The following is a 20,426-nucleotide window of genomic DNA, read 5'->3' as shown; positions in this document are numbered from 1 at the left end:
AAGCTACTGGTGGGCCAGGACATTTTGTTTACTGGGTGCATCCACATGGAGCCCACTATTCCCAGTCACTGCAGTTTGGCTTTAGTTAGCCTAAATATTTTCTGTACATTACAAGTCAAATATTTCATTAGTATTGAAGTGTGTATTTCTGGTTTTCTTAGACTGATAGTGATTTTATAACAAGAGTGAAAGAATCAACATAATTGGTGTTTTATGTCAACTTTGCAGCTAAGGAATATATTACACCATTCATTAGACCTGTAATGCAAGCTCTGCTTCATATTATAAGAGAGACTGAAAATGATGATCTTACCAATGTGATTCAGAAAATGATCTGTGAATATAGTGAAGAGGTTACTCCAATTGCAGTAGAAATGACCCAGCACTTGGTAAGTCTGTTAAAGTGAAGGGATTTTTTTTCCTTAGATACACGATAGTTTGTCATTTGCCCTTCAGCACCCCCACAACATTCTCAAGGCAGGCTGGGCTTCCTGCCTGCTATAGCCCCAGATGGCTTAAAAATGCAGGCTGCTCTCTCCAGGTGGCTCTCAGGGAGAGGCTTGTGCTGCTCTCCTCCTGCAGGCCAATCTCAGCTCCTATTGGCTGGTAGTCTCTGACAAATAGGAGCTGAGGATTGGGCTGGAGGCAGGGAGATCACATGAAATCTCTCCCTCTATCCAGAGCAGAGAGCCACACAGAGCAGCCTTTTGCTTAAAACAGCCAGCAACAGTGTGCCTGAGGGTCCAGGGTGGTCCAGGGGCTGGGACTGGTGGCTTGGCAGGCCAAATCCGGCCTGTGAGACCTATCTTGCCCACCATGTCTTAGTATTCAGGTGTAATGGTTTATAACGAATTTTTTGTTTCTTCTAAAATAATGCATGTACAATAATCTGCTTTAGCTCCATGGTACAAAACTACTCATTCTATTCTGTTTTAGAATCATCTCTGTTTTTGTAAACTCATCATCTCTGTTTTTGTAAACTGTTGAGTTATTCCTTGTTGTATGTATGGTAAATGATACTCGTTTATATACAATTGCGGATCTACTTTTATTAATATACATATAAACCCTGATTATTCAAAAGACTTAGTTTCAGAATTGAGACATTTGGGATTTTGGAAAATAGAAAATTTGGAAAAAAAAAAACGAACAACCTGATTTTTGAGGGATATTTCAAATAATTTCCTTTTACCTGCATTGATTATTTTAACAGGCAATATATCAAAATTTCAGTGTACAGAGTCTCAAACTTGTGCAGTAGTCTATGCCTGACCATTCCCTCTTCAGCTTCCAGAATGACGCTTACCGGGTTTTTACTGTTACTGTGCAGGCAATGACATTTAACCAGGTCATTCAGACTGGACCAGATGAAGAAGGCAGTGATGACAAAGCAGTGACAGCAATGGGAATTTTGAATACCATTGATACACTCCTCAGTGTAGTTGAAGATCACAAAGAGGTAAGGAAAAACTCTTTCAAAGCAATTAAGTCACTTAGGATGCTAGAAAAAAGGATTTTTGTTGTGCATTGAATGTAAAAAAACAACAATGTGCTTTCTACCAATGTTAAAATCTTTTTACTTAAAAATCTATTAATCTTATTTACTCCTGCACACACATGTATATAATCATAGCTATGTTGTGTATATACAGCCTGGGAGCATACAATTTTGCCATTTAAGATCTTGTACATCTTACACATTTCTATAGCAGTCTAGATATTTGGATATAATTCTTGTGTACTAGCAGATGGAGGCGTCAGCTGCTAACATTGAGTGATATCATTTGCTTGGGTTGCCCGTAGCAAATGTACAGTCTTCCTTCCCATTTGTACAAGAAATGTCTGACTTGGTGCTGTCTATCCTGGGCGGGCAATAATTACATCAATAATCAATTTGTAATATTGAATCCATTTGCTGCTGTTGTACCAGTATCCTGTCTGTCATACAACCAAGTATTGCAAAATCTGCATAAGGTGAAACGCATTGAAGGAGTTTTTCTTATATGCTTAGGCATAGCAGGCATTTAAAACTTACACTGGCATATGTATGTCAGTCAAGAGTGTGTGTGTGTGGGGGGGAACCCTTCACTCCTTAATGACATAACTATGCTGATCTACCCCCCATTTTAGCCAGCGCTGACCTAGTTATGACCTCTAGAGAAAAGGTACATCTACACCACGGAAAAGACGGATCCTCTGGAGGTTGATCTTCTAGCTTTCGATTTAGCAGGTCTAGAGTAGACCCCCTCCACCCCCAATTGAATGCTGAGGGCAGCCCCCGCCAACGTCCTTTACTCCTTATTCTGCATGCTCCTATTGACCTACCGCAGTGCCTCAGCTTAAGGGTACGACAAATCCAGCTACGCATGTCAGCATCAGTAGATGCACTGAAGTGCTCCGGCTGTGATTCTGAGTGTAGAAATACCCTTAATTTCCAGAACAAAGACATCCCTAAATAAGATTCCTCCAAGAAGCAAAGAAGAGTGGTGGCCTGTGAAAAGTATGTTAGAGAGAGCCTGACAGATTATTTGTTGTAATGATGCAGTTATAATACATGTGGGGCTCGTCTACATTGGCCCCTTTTCCGAAAGGGGCATGGTAATTTCAGAGATCGTAATAGGGAAATCCGCGGGGGATTTAAATATCCCCCGCGGCATTTAAATAAAAATGTCCGCCGCTTTTTTCCGGCTTTTAGAAAAGCCGGAAAAGAGCGTCTACACTGGCCCCGATCCTCCGGAAAAAGCGCCCTTTTCCGGAGGATCTTATTCCTACTTTGAAGTAGCGCTGAAGTAGGAATAAGATCCTCCGGAAAAGGGCGCTTTTTCCGGAGGATCGGGGCCAGTGTAGACGCTCTTTTCCGGCTTTTCTAAAAGCCGGAAAAAAGCGGCGGACATTTTTATTTAAATGCCGCGGGGGATATTTAAATCCCCCGCGGATTTCCCTATTACGATCTCTGAAATTACCATGCCCCTTTTGGAAAAGGGGCCAGTGTAGACGTAGCCGTGGTGTTTGAGAAACATAATTGTGTATTGTTTATTAGATGGCACTCTAGTAAGGTGCTTTATGGAATTTTATTTAAAAATGTATTTTAAACCAATTTTTACATGTGCTTGAAACTCATTTAAACTTTCTCTTTCAGATTACCCAACAGCTGGAAGGGATCTGTTTGCAAGTCATTGGAACAGTTTTACAGCAGCATGTTTTAGGTATTTGTCTCCTTGTTTGCATGAATTATTTAAGCCTGTCATTTGCATTATATTTTAATAAAGTGCTACTTCCATTTTAGAATTTTATGAGGAGATATTTTCCTTGGCTCACAGTCTGACGTGTCAACAAGTCTCTGCACAGATGTGGCAACTTTTGCCTCTTGTTTTTGAAGTTTTTCAGCAAGATGGCTTTGATTACTTCACAGGTAAAAAAATCTAATAAAAATATATAACCTAAAATATGGAGGTTTAGTAACTTTGTTTTGAAGGCATAAGTTAATTAAATAAATCTAGAGTGAAATGTTTGCTAGAGAGCTGTATTTGCTATACATTATGTTGACCAAAATAGTTTTGCTTAAATCACCTATATAATGAGGTTTGTCAGGTAACATCTTTCAGAGCCAACACTGTTTAAGTAGCTTACGGTAAGCTTAAAAGCTATATATTACACAGAAAAAATACACAGAACAGCTAACTGATTATTCTTGTTTAATAGATATGATGCCTCTCTTGCATAATTATGTAACGGTTGATACAGACACTCTTCTGTCTGACACAAAATATCTTGAAATGATCTACAGCATGTGCAAAAAGGTAGGCAAACTCATTCTATGTAACATTTTTACTTACTGGCTCGTGTATCAAACAAACTTTTTTTTGTGTGGAAAAATGTACTTTTTCTTTTATTATAGATTCTCAAACTGGAAACTTTTAATTTGTACCCTTCTGATGTATGATGTTTGCTATGACTGTGCAAGGAAAAGCAGCTTTTAAAAAAAGGAAATTATTTAGTCACTATCTCAAGGGGTTAGTTAAAGTAAGACTCCCAAAAATAAGTTGTGCGTAACATAAGAATATTAATATGCACAGGTAGTGACTGGTATCGAGTCTTACTTATTGTATTTGTATTACAACAGTGCCTAAAATCCCCATTTGAGACTGGAGCTTTATTGTGCACATACCCCAAAGATTTTTAGTTGAAAATAGACATGATAAAGAACACGGGAAAGGAAATCGGCACAGAGATGAGATGACTAGCCCGGGGCCATAGAGAAGATCTGTGGTAGAGCTAGGGATAGAACATAGAGTGAACCGGAGTCAGGAGGACTATATTTTTGTACTGGACTACACAGTCTCTCAATATTTTCTACCCTTTGCATTGTCACTTCAATTTTGTCAGGTTGTAGTTGGATGACAAATGGTGTTCCCTTCATCACAATAGTGAGGCTGCAACCAATCCTGACACACCATAAGACTGCACAATAGTGAGGCTGTGGTTAGTCCTAGATTGCATAGTGTTTTCTGGTTCCTGGTTGACAATAAAAATGTTATAAACAAGCTTTGTAAAATTCTATGTGAATTGTTAAAATTCACTGAATCTTTTGTGCAAATAAACATTTTCCAAAGGGCAAGTGCTCTTTATAAACATGTATCCATACTAAGATGGAACATTTTGGCAGAAAAAGCAGGTAGCTTGCAACCACTTCTTTGGTCTGCTTGCCTATCTCCAGTTATGTTCCTGAACCTACCTTGTAGTTTATTCCCTTTTGATTCTTTCCTTAATCGATGAAAGCTGGAAATGACACTCTAGTTTTTATGAATAGTAATAGAAATGTAGCTGTGTTAGTCTGGTGTAGCTGAAGCAAAATGCAGGACTATGTAGCACTTTAAAGACTAACAAGATGGTTTATTAGATGATGAGCTTTTGTGGGCCAGACCCACTACCTCAGATCAAATGGTGGAAGAAAATAGTCACAGCCATATACAGGCAGTCCCCGGGTTACGTACAAGATAGGGACTGTAGGTTTGTTCTTAAGTTGAATCTGTATGTAAGTCGGAACTGGCGTCCAGATTCAGCCGCTGCTGAAACTGACCGCCAGTTCTGACTTACATACAGATTCAACTTAAGAACCCCAAGCTTCCCCAAGTCAGCTGCTGCTGAAAGTGATCAGCAGCTGATTCCAGGAAGCCTGGGGCAGAGCAACTCTGCCTCGGGCTTCCTGTAGTCAGCGCTGGTCAGTTTCAGCAGCGGCTGACTTGGGGACGCCTGGGGCAGAGCAGCTGGAGTGCTGCCGGGTTGGTCCAGTAGCACCGCTCCTCGGTGCTACTGGACCAACCCAGCAGCACCCCAGCTGCTCTGCCCCAGGCGTCCTGATTCAGCCGCTGCTGAAACGGGCCAGCAGCGGCTGAATCAGGACCTGGGGCAGAGCAGCTGGGGTGCTGCCGGGTTGGTCCAGTAGTGCCCAGAAGGCGCTGCAGGACCAATCAGCAGCGCCCCAGCTGCTCTGCTCCAGGGTCCAAAACAAAAGCCTGGTCTGCTGGGGGGGGGCACACTAGCCCCCCCCCCCCCCCCCCAGCAGACCAGGGATATGGGAGCAGAGCCGCAGCGGGGTGCCGCGCCTCTAAGGCTTTGCTCTGGCAAAGCCTCAGAGGCGCGGGACCCCCCGCGGCTGCGGCTTCAGTCCCGGTGCCTGTGGTCTGCTGGGGGGGGGGGGGGGGGCGGCTCTGGCAAAGCCTCAGAAGCGCGGGAACCCGCCCCGTGCCTCTGGTCTGCTGGAGACGGTCTCCAGCAGACCAGGGGCACCGGAGCATCTTATGAACGGGGCTTTCTCGCCCCGGAGCTCGCAGGTAGCAATCCGCTACCTCGACCTCTGGGGCGAGAAAGCCCCGTTCGTAAGTGCGGATCCGACGTAAGTCGGATCCGACGTAAGTCGGGGACTGCCTGTATACCAAAGGATACAATTAAAAAAAATGAACACATATGAAAAGCACACATCACATTTCAGAACAGAAGGGGAATGCAGGGGTGGAAAGGAAGGTAAGTGTCTGTGAGTTAATGATATTAGAGGTGGGGAAAGGTAGATGTCTGTGAGCTAATGGTATTAGAGGTGATAGCTTCCCCAATTATCTTTGTAATAGGTAAGGTAACCAAGTGAGTTATAAGATCAAGAACACATTCCTGCGCATCCAGAAATATAATTTATGCTATCATGTGCTGAAAGTGTCCGTCCGCTATGTACATTGGACAAACGTCTCAGACACTTCGCCAAAGGATTAATGCCCACAAAACAGATATCAGACAGGATCACAAAGAAAAACAATTTCTTGCCATTTCAACCAGAAAGGACACTGTCTCAACGACTTAACTATCTGCATTCTGCTACAAAGACCTTTTACATCTGCACTTGAAAGGGAATCCTCTGAACTGTCATTCATGCTAAAATTCGACACTCTCCGGGGAGGATTGAACAAAGACCCCAACTACCTTACCCATTACAAAGATAGCTTCCCCAGTAATCACCTCTAATACCATTAGCTCACAGACATCTACCTTTCCCCACCTCTAATATCATTAACTCACAGACACTTACCTTCCTTTCCACCCCTGCATTCCCCTTCTGTTCTGAAATGTGATTTGTCCTTTTCATATGTGTTCATTTTTTTTAATTGTATCCTTTGGTATATGTGGTTGTGACTATTTTCTTCCACTATTTGATCTAAGGAAGTGGGTCTGGCCCACGAAAGCTCATCATCTAATAAACCATCTTGTTAGTCTTTAAAGTGCTACATAGTCCTGCATTTTGCTTTAGTTTTTGAGATACTACTGTTTTAATATAGATCTTAGCTGTAGATTAACTTCTCAGAGGAAAATAATATAGAAAATGTCTGCATGAAACCAGTAGTAGTCTATTTTCCAGGTGCTTACAGGAGTTGCAGGAGAAGAGGCAGAAGGTCATGCTGCAAAGCTGTTGGAAGTCATCATTTTACAATGCAAAGGGCGTGGCATTGATCAGGTTAGTAAAATCTTCTTGCTATCTTAATCACTGTAAAGTCATTCCCAAATGTTCTTATTAAAATAAGAGGTTGTAGTCTTGCGTTACTGTAACAGTATCTGCTGAGGTATCGCTCTGCAGTGCTAGGAGTATTATTAGGCAGTGTTTATCAGCATGGGTACAGCTAAAGAAATGCATATTTCATACTCTGCCTTCAGAGGCAGAGTGCATTTGATAATCTGGAACAACTTCCATGCATGAGGGAGTACTGTTAAAGTGCAGAGTACCTTTTTTTTTTTTTTTTTTTTAGCTGTTAGATTAAATTTTATTATAAACTCGAGTGCATACACAAGGGAAAAATTTAATAGGCCACTTGGTAGCCCAGAATGAAGAAAGAGGGTGAAGTCCGTAGCATCCCCACTTGTACAGGCAAAGGTGATCAGGCTTCTAGGCAAGAAGTGCAAGAGAGTGTAATATTTGTAAAGATTTTTCCTGAAGATTCTAGTTCTTATTTGTCTGAAGATTAACTTTAATCTGTGTTGAAATTAGGGATGTGAAATGGCAGGGCCTGAAGCAGCCTCTCCACCTCTGTGGGAAGGAGGCTGCTCCAGCTGGGTGGGAGGTGTTCCAGCTCAGCCAGAGCTGCCCCTGCCTCTGACAGCAGGGACTGGTGCTCCAGCGTGGACATGGTGGGGAGGGGGAGGGATGCCCACCCACCTCTGTTTAAGCCATAACTGAGGGATGCCCACCCACCTCTGTTTAAGCCATTAACTGGTATCCACAGATCATTTTTACAGATGCAGATAAAATTTTGAATCTAGACTAGGGATGTGCACGTTTAAACATCACCCTGACTGGATTATGCTTAACCGGCAGCCTGGAACTGCCAGGCACTGCCAAGCTCCAGTTGGCTGAGCCATGGTGCAGTGCGGCGGGCTCCACCAGGCTAGGCTATGGCAAGCAGGTGGAGGCTCCTCCAGCCAGGCTGGAGTAGCCCCTGCCCATGCCATCCCCAGCTGGCCAGAGCAGCACCAGTCTCTAAGAGTGAGGAGGGCTTCTGCTCCATTTAAGTGGTTAACTGATTAGACATAATGGCTAAGTGATTAAATGGGATTTTATATCCCTAGTTGAAATAATACAGGAGACCCTTGTGATTCCACTATTCACGGTTCTGCATATTTGCGGGTTTCCTGTCCTGGCCTGGGAGGAGCAATGGGGGCCAGCCTCTGCGAGGAACTTAATATGGCTGCTCTACACCTGCGGAGAGTTAAGAAACTCATTATGGAAGCTGGGAGCTATGGCTCCCAGTATTTCTGGATGTTGAGGTTCTCCTGTACTGCTTCCCCTGTGCTAAGTAAACAGGGGTTTACTCTCCTACTTCTGCTGAATACCTTGATTTACATCCTGTAATACTGGTATCTAGTATTACTAACTGATGTTACTACAGGAAAAAGTCATAGGTGCTTTTTTTTTAACAGGAGAAGTGACTAAATCTGTTTTCTGGAGTTACTGATGTTTATATTCTATTTATACCAATTTTAAAAAATTATTGGAGTTTTAAACATATACTTAATGGCTGTGTCTACACTGGCCACTTATTCCGGAAAATCAGCCGCTTTTCCGGAATAACTTGCCAGCTGTCTACACTGGCCCCTTGAATTTCCGGAAAAGCACTGACGATCTACTGTAAAATCATCAGTGCTTTTCCGGAAAAACTATGCTGCTCCCGTTCGGGCAAAAGTCCTTTTCCGGAAAACTGTTCTGGAAAAGGGCCAGTGTAGACAGCACAGATTTATTTTCCGCAAAAAAGCCCTGATCGTGAAAATGACGATCGGGGCTTTTTTGCGGAAAAGCGCGTCTACATTGGCACGGACACTTTTCCGGAAAAATAAGTATTTCCGGAAAAAGCGTGTCTACATTGGCAGGATGCTTTTCCGGAAAAGCACTAACGGAAAACTGTTCCGTTTTAAGCATTTCCGGAAAATCATGCCAGTGTAGATGTAGCCAGTATGATGTTCTTCGAGTGCTTGCTCATGTCCATTCTGATTAGGTGTACGCGCGCCGCGTGCACGGATTCCGGAGCTTTTTTCCCTTAGCAGTATCCATAGGGCCAGCAGGGAGCCCCCTGGAATGGCGCCGGTATACCAGTGCATATATACCCCTGCTCGCCCTCCCACCCCTCAGTTCCTTCTTACCGCCCGCCCGTGTTGGTAGCTGGAGTGTGCTTCAGGCTATTGCCTATCTCTTAGCAGCTTATCTCTTACCGGTTGTATTATAGTTCGCAGTTGAAGTTTCTTATCTAGTTAACTATTTACTTAACAACTACTTAAGTAAACTGTAAATAGTTATTTAGATAAGGGAGCAGTGGAACCCTCCCGCGAGGGGAGGGCATGCCGGGGCCCCAGGGCTTCAAACCCTGTGCCTCCTGCTCCAAGCCTATGCCCTGCGGAGACCCTCATTCTGACTGCCTTAAGTGTCTGGGTGAGGCTCATCGAGCTGAAAGCTGCTCTATCTGCAAGAGCTTTAAACCCAGGACTAAGAAGGAGAGGGACTTCCGACTGAAACTCCTGCTAATGGAGTCGGCACTGCAGCCTCAGGGCGAGGAGCGGCCTCACTCCGGCCGCAGCGCACCGACGGCGGCACGGTCGGACAGCAGGGCACCGAGACGCAGATCACCGTCACCGGTGCCGAGGGCCTCCAAGAGCTCGAGGGGTCTCTTGGCAGAGAGGAGTGCCCAGAAGGTGCGCCCTAAGGAGGGGCACCTTTCTTCTAAGTCCTCTAGGAAGAGGCACAGCCCGGACAAGGGCAAGAGCCCTGGGCAGACAGTGGGGCTAGGAGAGGTCCGTCAGCCTTCCACCTCAGAGGCTTTTGAGGCGGCCCGGGACCTCATCCACATGGCGGTGGATGAAGGGGTGGCCCCGGTACCGCAGGAGCGGACCGCGCCGGCACAGGCCTCTAGTGCCCCCCAGCAGGACAGGGCTGAGCCGTGGGACCCTCTGGGCGACGGGCAGGCCTCGGCCCAGCAGCAGCAGTTTCCCCCGGTGCCGGGGAGAACACCGGCACCGGAGCCGGGACGAACACCAGCACTGACCCCGGGCCCGCTCCCCACGGCACCGGCAGCGACTCCGGGAGCGTGTGGGCTTGCTACGCCGACGGCACCGGCACCGGTGCAGGGTCCGGTGTCGCAGACGGCTCCCTGGGCGGTGCAGGGCCCCGCACCGTATTACGCGCCGCCTGCGGTGCCGCAACAAGCGCCCCGTACGGCACCGACGCTGTTGCCGCTCCCGGCACCGATCCCTGCTTACTCCTTGGGAGCACAGCAGCAGAGCGCAGCACCGATGCACGTGACGGCACCAGAGGGGTACGCAATGGTCTATCAGATGCACCCGGGCGTGGTACCGCCGCAGCAAAGGCCTCCACTCATGCCACCACAGGCACCGCGTGTGGTGCACAGGGGCAAGCCATCGGCCATGGCAGACCAACGTAGGGTGCAGTCTTCATCAGCGCCTCCCTGGTCAGCATCAGAGTACTCTTCGGAGTCGGAGGCTGAGTCAGTGACTTTGACCGGGCCCTCATATAGGTCGCAGCCCCACCATAGGTCCCGCTTGTCGGTCAGATCATCTCACCGGGATCCGATGGTCCAGCAGCAGTCGCAGGGGCAACCCCAGTGGGTTTTCTGGACGCCCTGGGCATACCATCAGGCCTAGGGGCCTCCCCCTACGGGGCCGGCAGCAGGGTCATCTCGAAGAAGTAGCACCCCATCTGCCACCCCCTTGACAGCCCCCCCGCCTGGAAGTGGCTCACCCATGGCGTCGGGGCCGAGACCCCCCGGTTATTGGTCAGGGGGAACCGGGGGCACAGTTGACTGAGGAGGCAATCCCCTCAAGGGACTTCTCGTCGTCCTCACCAGACGAGGCCCTGGCTGACCCCACACCTCAGCCCCCGTCCATGGACTCCAGGGTGCACCAGGAGCTGCTCCGGAGGCTGGCGGTCAACCTTGCAGTCCAGCACGAGGAGGTTCACGAGGACTTAAATCCGATGGTGGACATCATAGCGGCAGCGGGCCCTGGTCGGGTGGCGCTCCCACTGAATAAAACGGTGGACAAGCTGTCTAAAACCCTGTGGCAGACGCCGGCCTCTATTGCGCCGACCCAGAAGGGGGTCGAGAGACGATACTATGTACCCCAGGAGGGGCATGAGTATCTGTTTACCCACCCGGCTCCGGGATCCATAGTGGTTCAGGCCGCTGGGCAGAAGGAGCGCCAAGGGCCTCCAGGCCCCACTCCGAAGGCAAAGGAGCCTAGGAGATTGGACCTGCTTGGCCGGAAGGCCTATGCCACAGGGGGCCTCCAGCTCCGTATAGCTAACCAGCAACTGATGCTGGGGCGTTATGCTTTTAATACGTGGGCGTCCATGCAAAAATTTGCCAGCCAGCTTCCTCCCGAATCCCGCCAGGAGTTCGGGGCCTTGACGGAAGAGGGACAAGCAGTGGCGCGTACCTCTCTCCAGGCGCCTTGAATGAAGCCGATTCGGCAGCCCGCACCATGGCCACAGAGGTGGTGATGAGGCGTAGTGCCTGGCTGCAGGTGTCTGGCATCCCACCCGAGGTGCAGACTACTATCCAGGACCTGCCCTTTGAGGGGCCGGCCTTATTTTCAGAGCAGACTGATTCCAAGCTGCATAGCCTGAAAGACTCAAGGGCAACCCTGAAGTCGCTAGGGATACATATCCCGGCGCCTCAGAGGCGCTCTTTCCAGGCTAGACCCTACCCTAGAAGGGGGCAGAACAATGACAGGGGTCGCAGGAGAGGCCGCAACAATAGCCGCCCTGACCTTTTCAGGGGCAGGCGTAGGGGGCCTCGGTCAGACTCCGAGAGAAGCTCAGGGCCGTCCCCTGGTCACCAAGCTAAGCCCTCAGTTTGAAGGTACGCCAGAGAGCAGAGTACCAGTAGCGCCTATCTGTCCGCCCTTTGGGGACCGTCTTTCCCTATTTTACCAGGGATGGTTAAAGATCACATCGGACCGTTGGGTCCTAGACCTGGTGAAGCAGGGATACACTATCCCCTTCCTTTCCTACCCTGCCTCCCATCCCCCAGCCTCGTCCCTTTTCAGGGACCCCTCTCACGAGATGCTCCTTCGGCAGGAGGTGTCCAACCTGTTGATGCTAGGGGCCATAGAAAGGGTACCTCCAGACGTAAGGGGAAAGGGTTTCTACTCCCGCTACTTCCTGGTACCCAAGGCAAAAGGGGGTATGCGTCCCATACTAGACCTCCGAAACCTGAACACCTTTATAAGGAAGACAAAGTTCAGGATGGTGACGCTAGCCTGCATCATCCCATCGCTCAGAAAGGGGGACTGGTACGCTGCTCTCGATTTAAAGGATGCCTACTTCCACATTTCAATTTTTCCAAGTCACAGAAAATTCCTCCGGTTCACGGTGGGGCAGGATCACTTTCAGTTTACGGTCCTCCCCTTTGGACTGTGTACAGCCCCGAGGGTCTTTACCAAATGTATGACCGTGGTAGCCGCATTCCTGAGGCGGCACAGGGTCCAAGTGTTCCCATATATGGGTGACTGGCTCATAAAGGACAAGTCTCGAGAACAGGTACTGAACCATGTCTCGAGGGCCAGAGCTCTGTTCGAGGGCCTCGGCCGCCTCATAAACGAGGCCATATCACTGCTGGAGCCCACGCAAGTCATAGACTTTGTGGGGGCCCATCTGGACTCGCCTATGAGCAAGGTGTCCCTACCGAGAGACAGATTTTCGACCATTCAATCGCTGGTAGTGGGGCTGCAGGAGTTCCCGACTACGACGGCGAGGACCTGCATGAGACTGCTAGGTCACATGGCGGCGGGCACTTACGTGGTCCAACACGCCAGGCTACGCATGCGCCCATTGCAGGGGTGGCTCAAGGTAGCGCACAACCCCTTGAGGTCGCCGCTGGATGTGGTAGTAACTATCCCCCAGGACATCCTGCACTGGCTGGACTGGTGGAAGGACGAGAGCACGGTGTGTGCGGGGGTCCAATTCACCAAGCTGTCCCCGTCGGTGCAGCTGGTCACGGACGCCTCGGACGTGGGATGGGGCGCTCACCTGGGCAACCTCAGGACACAAGGTATGTGGTTGGCAGAGGAGGCTCGCCTCCATATAAATATCAAGGAGCTGTGGGCGGTCAGGTTGGCCTGCAGGGCGTTCCTTCCCCACTTACAGAACAGAGTGGTGGCGGTGCTGACACACAACACTACAGCCATGTTCTATATCAACAAACAGGGTGGGGCGCGTTCCTCTCCCCTGTGCCGGGAAGCCCTAGAGCTATGGGAACTGTGTATAGTCCACAGCATTTCTCTGGAGGAGTCTCACCTCCCAGGAACCAGGAACGGGCTGGCAGACAGGCTCAGCCATTCAATCCAGGCGCACGAGTGGGTGCTAAGGGGGGATGTACTTCACGAGGTCTTCCAGAGGTGGGGGTTTCCCCGCCTGGACCTGTTCGCAACTCCGAACAAAGCCAAGTGCGGGGAGTTCTGTTCATACGTGGGGCACGGGCAGGGCTCTCGGGGAGATGCGCTGCAGGTCAGCTGGCCCAGGGATCTACTCTGTGCCTTCCCCCCGTTCCCTCTGATCCACGACACACTCCTCAGAGTGCAGAGGTTCAGGACTCGGGCCATCCTGATAGCGCCAGTATGGCCTCGACAGTACTGGTTCACCACCTTGCTGGATCTGACTGTGGAGGGCCCGCTCAGGCTACCCCTAGTGCCAGATCTAATCACTCAGAGCTGCGAGGCCGGAGTGGCGCTCCACCCGAGCCTTCCATCTCTCCACCTAGCAGCGTGGCTCCTCAGTGGCTCTCAGTGATGGAGCGAGCCTGCTCTAGAGATGTCCAGGAGGTCCTCTTGGAAAGTAGGAAGCCGTCCACTAGAGCTCTTTACGAGGCTAAGTGGAGGAGGTTTACATCATGGCTGGAGGGCAGGACACTCGCTCCAGGTGAAGGGGCGGTTCCGACTGTCCTGGAATTCCTTCTCCACCAGCGGAAACAGGGACTGGCTACAGCCTCCCTAAGGGTGTACCTGGCGGCCATAGCGGCCTTCCACACCGGGGGGTGGGGGCGGGGGGCCAAAGGTCTATCTTTGCCAACCCCTTTGTTAAAAGGTTTCTAAAGGGAGTCGACAGGTTGATGCCATATGAGAGGCCTCCGGTACTGGCGTGGGACCTTAACCTGGTCCTGACTGCCCTTATGAAGCCCCCGTTCGAGCCCCTAGCTTCATGCTCCCTGACACATCTATCTTATAAGGTAGCTTTCCTTGTGGCCATTACCTCGGCCAGGCGGGTGTCTGAGCTTAAGGCTCTCACTTCAGAACCACCTTACACAGTGTTTTTTAAAGACAAAGTGAGGTTACGTCCACACCAGGGATTTCTTCCCAAGGTGGTCTCACACTTCCACATGTCCCAGGATATTTACCTGCCAGTGTTTTACCCTAAGCCACACGCGTCGCCCAGGGAACAGGCTCTGCACTGCCTGGACGTTAGGAGGGCGTTGGCTTTTTATATAGATAGGACACGAGAGTTTTGTAAGTCAAATCAACTGTTTATTTCAGTGGCAGAAAGGATGTATGGTCAGCCAGTCTCGACGCAGCTTATATCCTCATGGATTACTTCCTGTATTCGACTGTGCTACGAGGGCGCGGGTAAACCACCGCCGCGCATAACAGCACATTCCACTAGAGCCCAGGCGACGTCGGCGGCGTTCCTGGCCTGCGTGCCGATCTTGGAGATCTGCAGGGCAGCAACCTGGTCATCAGTGCACACCTTTGCAGAGCATTATGCAATCACGCAGCTGGCCAGGGAGGATGCTGCTGTCGGGACGGCAGTTCTGTGTTCTGCAGAATAATAAAATAATAGTTAGTCACCTTCCGACCCTGCCTCCGGAGGGGGGACACGGCTAGGGACTCACCTAATCAGAATGGACATGAGCAAGCACTCGAAGAAGAAGAGGTTACTTACCTCGTAACTGTAGTTCTTCGAGATGTGTTGCTCATGTCCATTCTGCATTCCACCCACCTCCCCGTGTCGGAAGGAGCCGGCAAGAAGGAACTGAGGGGTGGGAGGGCGAGCAGGGGTATATATGCACCGGTATACCGGCGCCACTCCAGGGGGCTCCCTGCTGGCCCTATGGATACTGCTAAGGGAAAAAAGCTCCGGAATCCGTGCACGCGGCGTGCGTACACCTAATCAGAATGGACATGAGCAACACATCTCGAAGAACTACAGTTAGGAGGTAAGTAACCTCTTCTTCATTATGGTTATCGTTGGTAGCATTATAAACCCAAGTACTGCATATAAATTTACTCACTGTTGATGATTTATTGCATTGATATTGGCTTGGCTTCTGCCACCAATTTAACACTGAAATGTTGATATCCTCGAGTTACTTTTTGTTTTACTTCATCTATGTGTATAACCTCAGATATATTTTGTGTACCAGACTGCTTTTTCAGTGTTGTGTACCATTCTGCAACTGTACCTGTGAAATATAGTTGTTAAAATTATAAAACATGGAATTATTAGATGTTTATATAATTGATTCTTGTTTCTGAGGGGATGGGAGTTTGGTCCATTAAAATGCTGACTTTATAACGGTTGTATCTCTCCAGTGTATACCTTTGTTTGTGGAAGCTGCATTAGAGAGATTGACCAGAGAGGTGAAAACAAGTGAGCTGCGAACGATGTGCCTCCAAGTTGCCATAGCTGCTTTGTATTACAACCCTCATCTATTGTTAAATACCTTGGAAAATCTTCGTTTCCCCAATAATGTGGAGCCTGTCACTAATCACTTCATTACACAGTGGCTTAATGATGTAGACTGTTTTTTGGGGTAAGCTGTTCTAAGTTTGAATACTATCATGTATAGTCTACCCCTACTTTCTATATTTAGAAATGGGAAATCAGAGCGATAAATGTTTGTTTTGTATTTTAGACTTCATGATAGAAAGATGTGTGTGCTGGGCTTGTGTGCTCTTATTGATCTGGAGCAAATACCGCAGGTTTTAAATCAAGTTTCAGGACAGATCCTGCCAGCTTTTATCCTTTTATTTAATGGATTGAAAAGAGCATATGCTTGCCATGCAGAGCATGAAAATGACAGTGATGATGATGATGATGCTGAAGAAGATGAGGAAACGGGTAAGGAAACTGAAATAGGACTGTTACATTTCCGTGTCCCCTACATATCATGGCATGGAGACAGATAGCCCCTTCCTGTTGTTCTCTACGGTCTTCTACCTCCCCAGAAAAAGCTTGTGCTGGGGTTTTGATGCTTCTTTTTAACCCCTTTGTGGATTAATTTGACAGTTTTCCTGACTGGGACAAAAGCCTTTTTTAAGGCTGAGATTTCTGGGCTGCTGCTCTCCAGGGTTGTCTTGGTCCAACTTTTTTATAGACATCTCCTGCTTCCCAGGGAGTATTACTGAGAGATACCTCTCCCCCTTGCATCTGTTTGAACCATATGTGAAATGCTTAAAAAGAGCTGTAGGTGAAACTTTTTTTCTCCACACTTCAACTGTGCTACAGCATGCCCCATGTTCTGGTGCTTTGATTCTGTATCTGAAACAGCACCTTCCTGGCTGTTCTAGCAAAATGTAACCGCCACCTCATCAGCTCTCTCCAGTCCATCTAATAGTCATCCTTTCCAAATCTCTGATTGGTCTCCCTCCTCTTCTGATCTCCTCTTCTTTGTCTGCACAAAGTTCAAACTTGGCATAATTTTTGCATGTGTCCACATCTGTCACTTCCATCACTCTCCACCTCTCTCCATGCTCCTGCCTGGACTTTTTAGATGTTAAACTCCTTCGGGTCAGGGATCATGTCTGTCTTAAATTTCTGAAGTGTCATGCCAAACTTGCCATAGTAGTGTTTTTATTTGTAACTGGTTTCTTATGGCAGCAACATGTTCCTTTCCTACTGCTCAGGAAATAAGGAAAGGAACCTCTGAGGAAAGCATGATGCTGGCAGAGGTGGACAGGAGTGGACCCTTTTATGTGAAACCACATTTGTATTGATTCCATCACTGATCTGTGTAATCAAAAATCTACCTGAAGATAACTATTTGATTCTGAAGATAACAAATCTCATTGCTTTATATGTAAAAGAGACCTTCTGTGACATTCGCCTTACAGAGGAATTAGGCAGTGATGAAGATGATATTGATGAAGATGGACAAGAATATTTAGAGATTCTGGCAAAACAGGCAGGAGAAGATGGAGACGATGAGGACTGGGAAGAAGATGATGCTGAAGAGACTGCTTTGGAGGGCTATTCAACAATTATTGATGATGAAGACAACCCTGTTGACGAATATCAGATATTTAAAGCAATTTTTCAGAGTAAGAACTGTGTTTCATCTGCTAGCTGGCCATTATCTCTCTTTCTATTAAAAAATGGGTTTTCATGTGTTAGTACATGTGGTGTTAGCACATTGTTCACTTCGCCCTGTCCTCAGCTTCAGGCCACGAACTCTGCTCCCCTCCTGGGGCTCAGATTCTCCAGGCCCCGCCAGCCCTGCATAAGCAGCAGCATTAGCTACAGCCGAGCTCCCTTCTCCATCAGCAGGCCCAGTGCTGTATAGAGGCCAAGAAATCAGGACCAGGGCTTGGCCCTGCCAGCCACTTGGAGCAGAGCTGGGTTTGGCACGCCACAGCCTGGGCCTTCCTCGGGAGCTGAGGGAGTTAGGGTTAGGCGTGGGGGGAAATGGGAAGAGTCAGGGCTGGCGCAATCGGGGCCAAAGAGCCAGGGCTGGCATGGCCTGGGCTGGGGAGAGTGGTCAGAAGAAGAGAGCCGAGGTTGGCATAGCTAGAACCCGGGGAGCAGAGCCAGGGCCAGGGGGCCGGGAGAGAAGAGCTGGGGCTGATGTGGCCTGGGTGGGGGGGAAAAGAGCCGGGGCTGGTGCGGCCTCTGCCCATCCTATGCTGAGCAAGAGTTGCCTATTCCCAAAGAGAGGGGGGTTGGCGAGCATAACCAGCAGGGGAGCACAGCCCCCTGCTGTATTTTAATACAATTCTAATTTTTGGGTGGAAAATTAAGTACATAATGGTTTACCATTTGGTGTCAAATTATTCTCTGAATTTAGTTCCTTCCTTAGAGAGAGAAGTCCATGTGGCTTCTTGGGTGGAAAAAGGGAAGGTTGAGGGTATTTAAAGAGGGGAATTAATGTTTCTGAGTCATTTTTGTTGCTTTTATACTGATGTTAAGATTTCTTGAATTCTTAGTACTCTCTCTTCTTGGAGAGAGTCCAAGTCAAAATGCAGGCTGCCTTTTGCTTACCGTGGCTTTGAGAACAAATTTAGAATGATGTAATATATTGTAATGAGATTTTTCCTTTTTTTTTTTCCCTTCCTTTGTAGCAATTCAGAATCGTAACCCCGTTTGGTATCAAGCTTTGACACATGGTCTTAATGAAGAACAAAGAAAACAGTTACAAGACATAGCAACTCTAGCAGATCAAAGGCGGGCAGCCCATGGTACCCTCCCATTAATACTTTATAGCATTGGTTGTTTTTTTTTTTTTACTCTTTACATGATGATACACTCAGCATGTCACACAGATAGACCTTCCCAAAAAAAGTGTACATGTCACCAAGCCATGGTGTGTGGGCTGTACTGGGAAGCCCAAAGAGAGAGGACAGTGTGTTTTGAATAGCTCAGCAGTAACTTCCATCTTAATGTTTTGGCTTTTGATAATGTAACACGATCAATATTTGTGCTTAAAATTGTTCTACCAGTGATCTCTCTCCAAATGCATTGGAGGTGGCTCAGACCGGCCCACAAGGCTGTAGGGCAGTAGTGGGCAACCCGTGGCATGGGAGCTGCATGCGGTCCACCCAGGTTCTGTGCGTGGTCCAGGAGACGTTTTGTTTACTGTGCCCATGTGCAGGTTTGCCAGATTCTGCTGGTTTCCGTCCGCATTGTTTTTTTCCTGCCAGTTTTACTAAAGTGACGTACGTAAAACAAGGGCACATGAGGTGCATGCAGATCACACACACTGAGTGTGAACGCCATGTGTTCCCTCTGCATCTAGTTGAAGTGCTATTACGATTCGCTCTGCACACCCTACAAGTTCTAGGTACACAAGTGCAATTAGCAAAACGTCTCTGTCCCGGGGAACATCTGCTCATTAGTCTAGGTTGTCCATTGTTGCTCTAGGCCCTTCTGTGTTGCCTGTGTCTGTGCTACCAGCAATGCAAATAGAATGTCTCTGCTCCTACCATTGTAGTCTTTATTTCTGAAGTAATTGGGAGAGTAAGCAGAACTTCCACAGCGCTGCTCCCCAAACAGAGACCATCTGCCAAGCTCCTTTATTCTCTTTGTTCCCTCCTCCCCCATCACAACAGAGCAGCCAAACAGAAGATCATGAGGTGCTCAAAATACAAGGAGCTGGAGGAGCAAAGCTCTGTCACAGTTGATCTCAATAGTGAAATGTCCTTCTGCTGGGTGACCAGACTTTCTCTGTGGCTTGTTTGCATCTGTGGGTACCTTTCACTCCCATAACAGAGACTCGTATGGAGTCACCGCTGCAAGTATCCATCAATCTTACTCATCTCTTGGGATTCAGCAAGTGGAATATCTTTCTCTGACCCACGACTCTTTACAGGGAAGTTCAGTCCACTTAAGGGAAAAGATGTCCCATTCCAGGTTCATTCCAAAGTAGATAATCAAGTCACTTGGCAAGGAATCTATTATCCTCCTGACTGTCGTTGACACATTTCCTAGCTTACCTAGTTAGTAAGAATTTCAAAATCTGTCTAGAAGAACCTTAGTGTACTGTCTGTGAGTGTGTAGTTTTATACTTCAGATTCTTGTAAAAAAGGTTTACCTTTTCCACCCTGCTTCCCGCATCTGCAGTGCCTCACAAGCAACCAGTCTTCCTTGAGCTAATACAAAACCTCAGCACGTGACATTAACATTGTAAATGTGAGCAGTACTGCAAATAACTTAGTAGAACTGGCATCCTGGAATGCATTATTTGTTACTTTTTTCCCTAAATGCCTGTGCCTGAAAGCAAGTAGACCATCTGTAGCTAGGAGAATCAAGTGCTAGAGTCCACTGACCATGGTTAATAGTAGCTTGGGCATCTCTAAAGCTGCCATGTGATCATTCCTTAACAGGTTTATAAAATACTACAGTATTAATAATCATTCTTCAATACAAGCATATTTTCCTTCTAGGTTTTTACTACTTCCTCTCTAGTATGTCTGGGAATAGGTCAATATTCAGATTGGAAAAATCCGTTCTTTTTATTACTTCCACTCCAGTATGTCTGAGTGGGGATAGGAAAAATCTGTTGTTTCCTTGGACTGATCTCCCCCTTTTTTGCATTGCATTCAGAAGTTCTTCAGAGATACTTTGAGTCCCTGTATAAAATTAAATAGGGTTGAGTAACAGCATGCTAAATCAGACC

The 20,426-nt window shown here is 47.8% G+C and overlaps 1 protein-coding gene across 2 annotated transcripts in view; it reads left to right on the top strand.

The window, feature by feature from the left end:
• Positions 1–20,426, top strand: part of IPO7 (importin 7) — a 68,551-nt gene that overhangs the window by 44,746 nt on the left and 3,379 nt on the right. The window contains exons 15-24 of one of the 2 annotated variants that reach the window (XM_075927955.2): positions 229–389; positions 1,331–1,459; positions 3,140–3,206; positions 3,287–3,412; positions 3,703–3,800; positions 6,905–7,000; positions 15,628–15,848; positions 15,951–16,156; positions 17,122–17,355; positions 18,373–18,489. In XM_075927955.2, the coding sequence (XP_075784070.1) occupies positions 229–389; positions 1,331–1,459; positions 3,140–3,206; positions 3,287–3,412; positions 3,703–3,800; positions 6,905–7,000; positions 15,628–15,848; positions 15,951–16,156; positions 17,122–17,355; positions 18,373–18,489 (1,455 nt within the window). The remainder of the gene's footprint in view (positions 1–228; positions 390–1,330; positions 1,460–3,139; positions 3,207–3,286; positions 3,413–3,702; positions 3,801–6,904; positions 7,001–15,627; positions 15,849–15,950; positions 16,157–17,121; positions 17,356–18,372; positions 18,490–20,426) is intronic. The other variant, XM_075927956.2, reaches the window with a different exon arrangement.

Source organism: Pelodiscus sinensis, chromosome 5 (genome assembly GCF_052426305.1).
Source record: "Pelodiscus sinensis isolate ZL-2025 chromosome 5, ASM5242630v1, whole genome shotgun sequence".
Taxonomy (NCBI): domain Eukaryota; kingdom Metazoa; phylum Chordata; order Testudines; family Trionychidae; genus Pelodiscus; species Pelodiscus sinensis.
The sequence above is the reverse complement of the archived record's forward strand: the minus strand, read 5'-3'. Positions and strand labels throughout refer to the sequence as shown.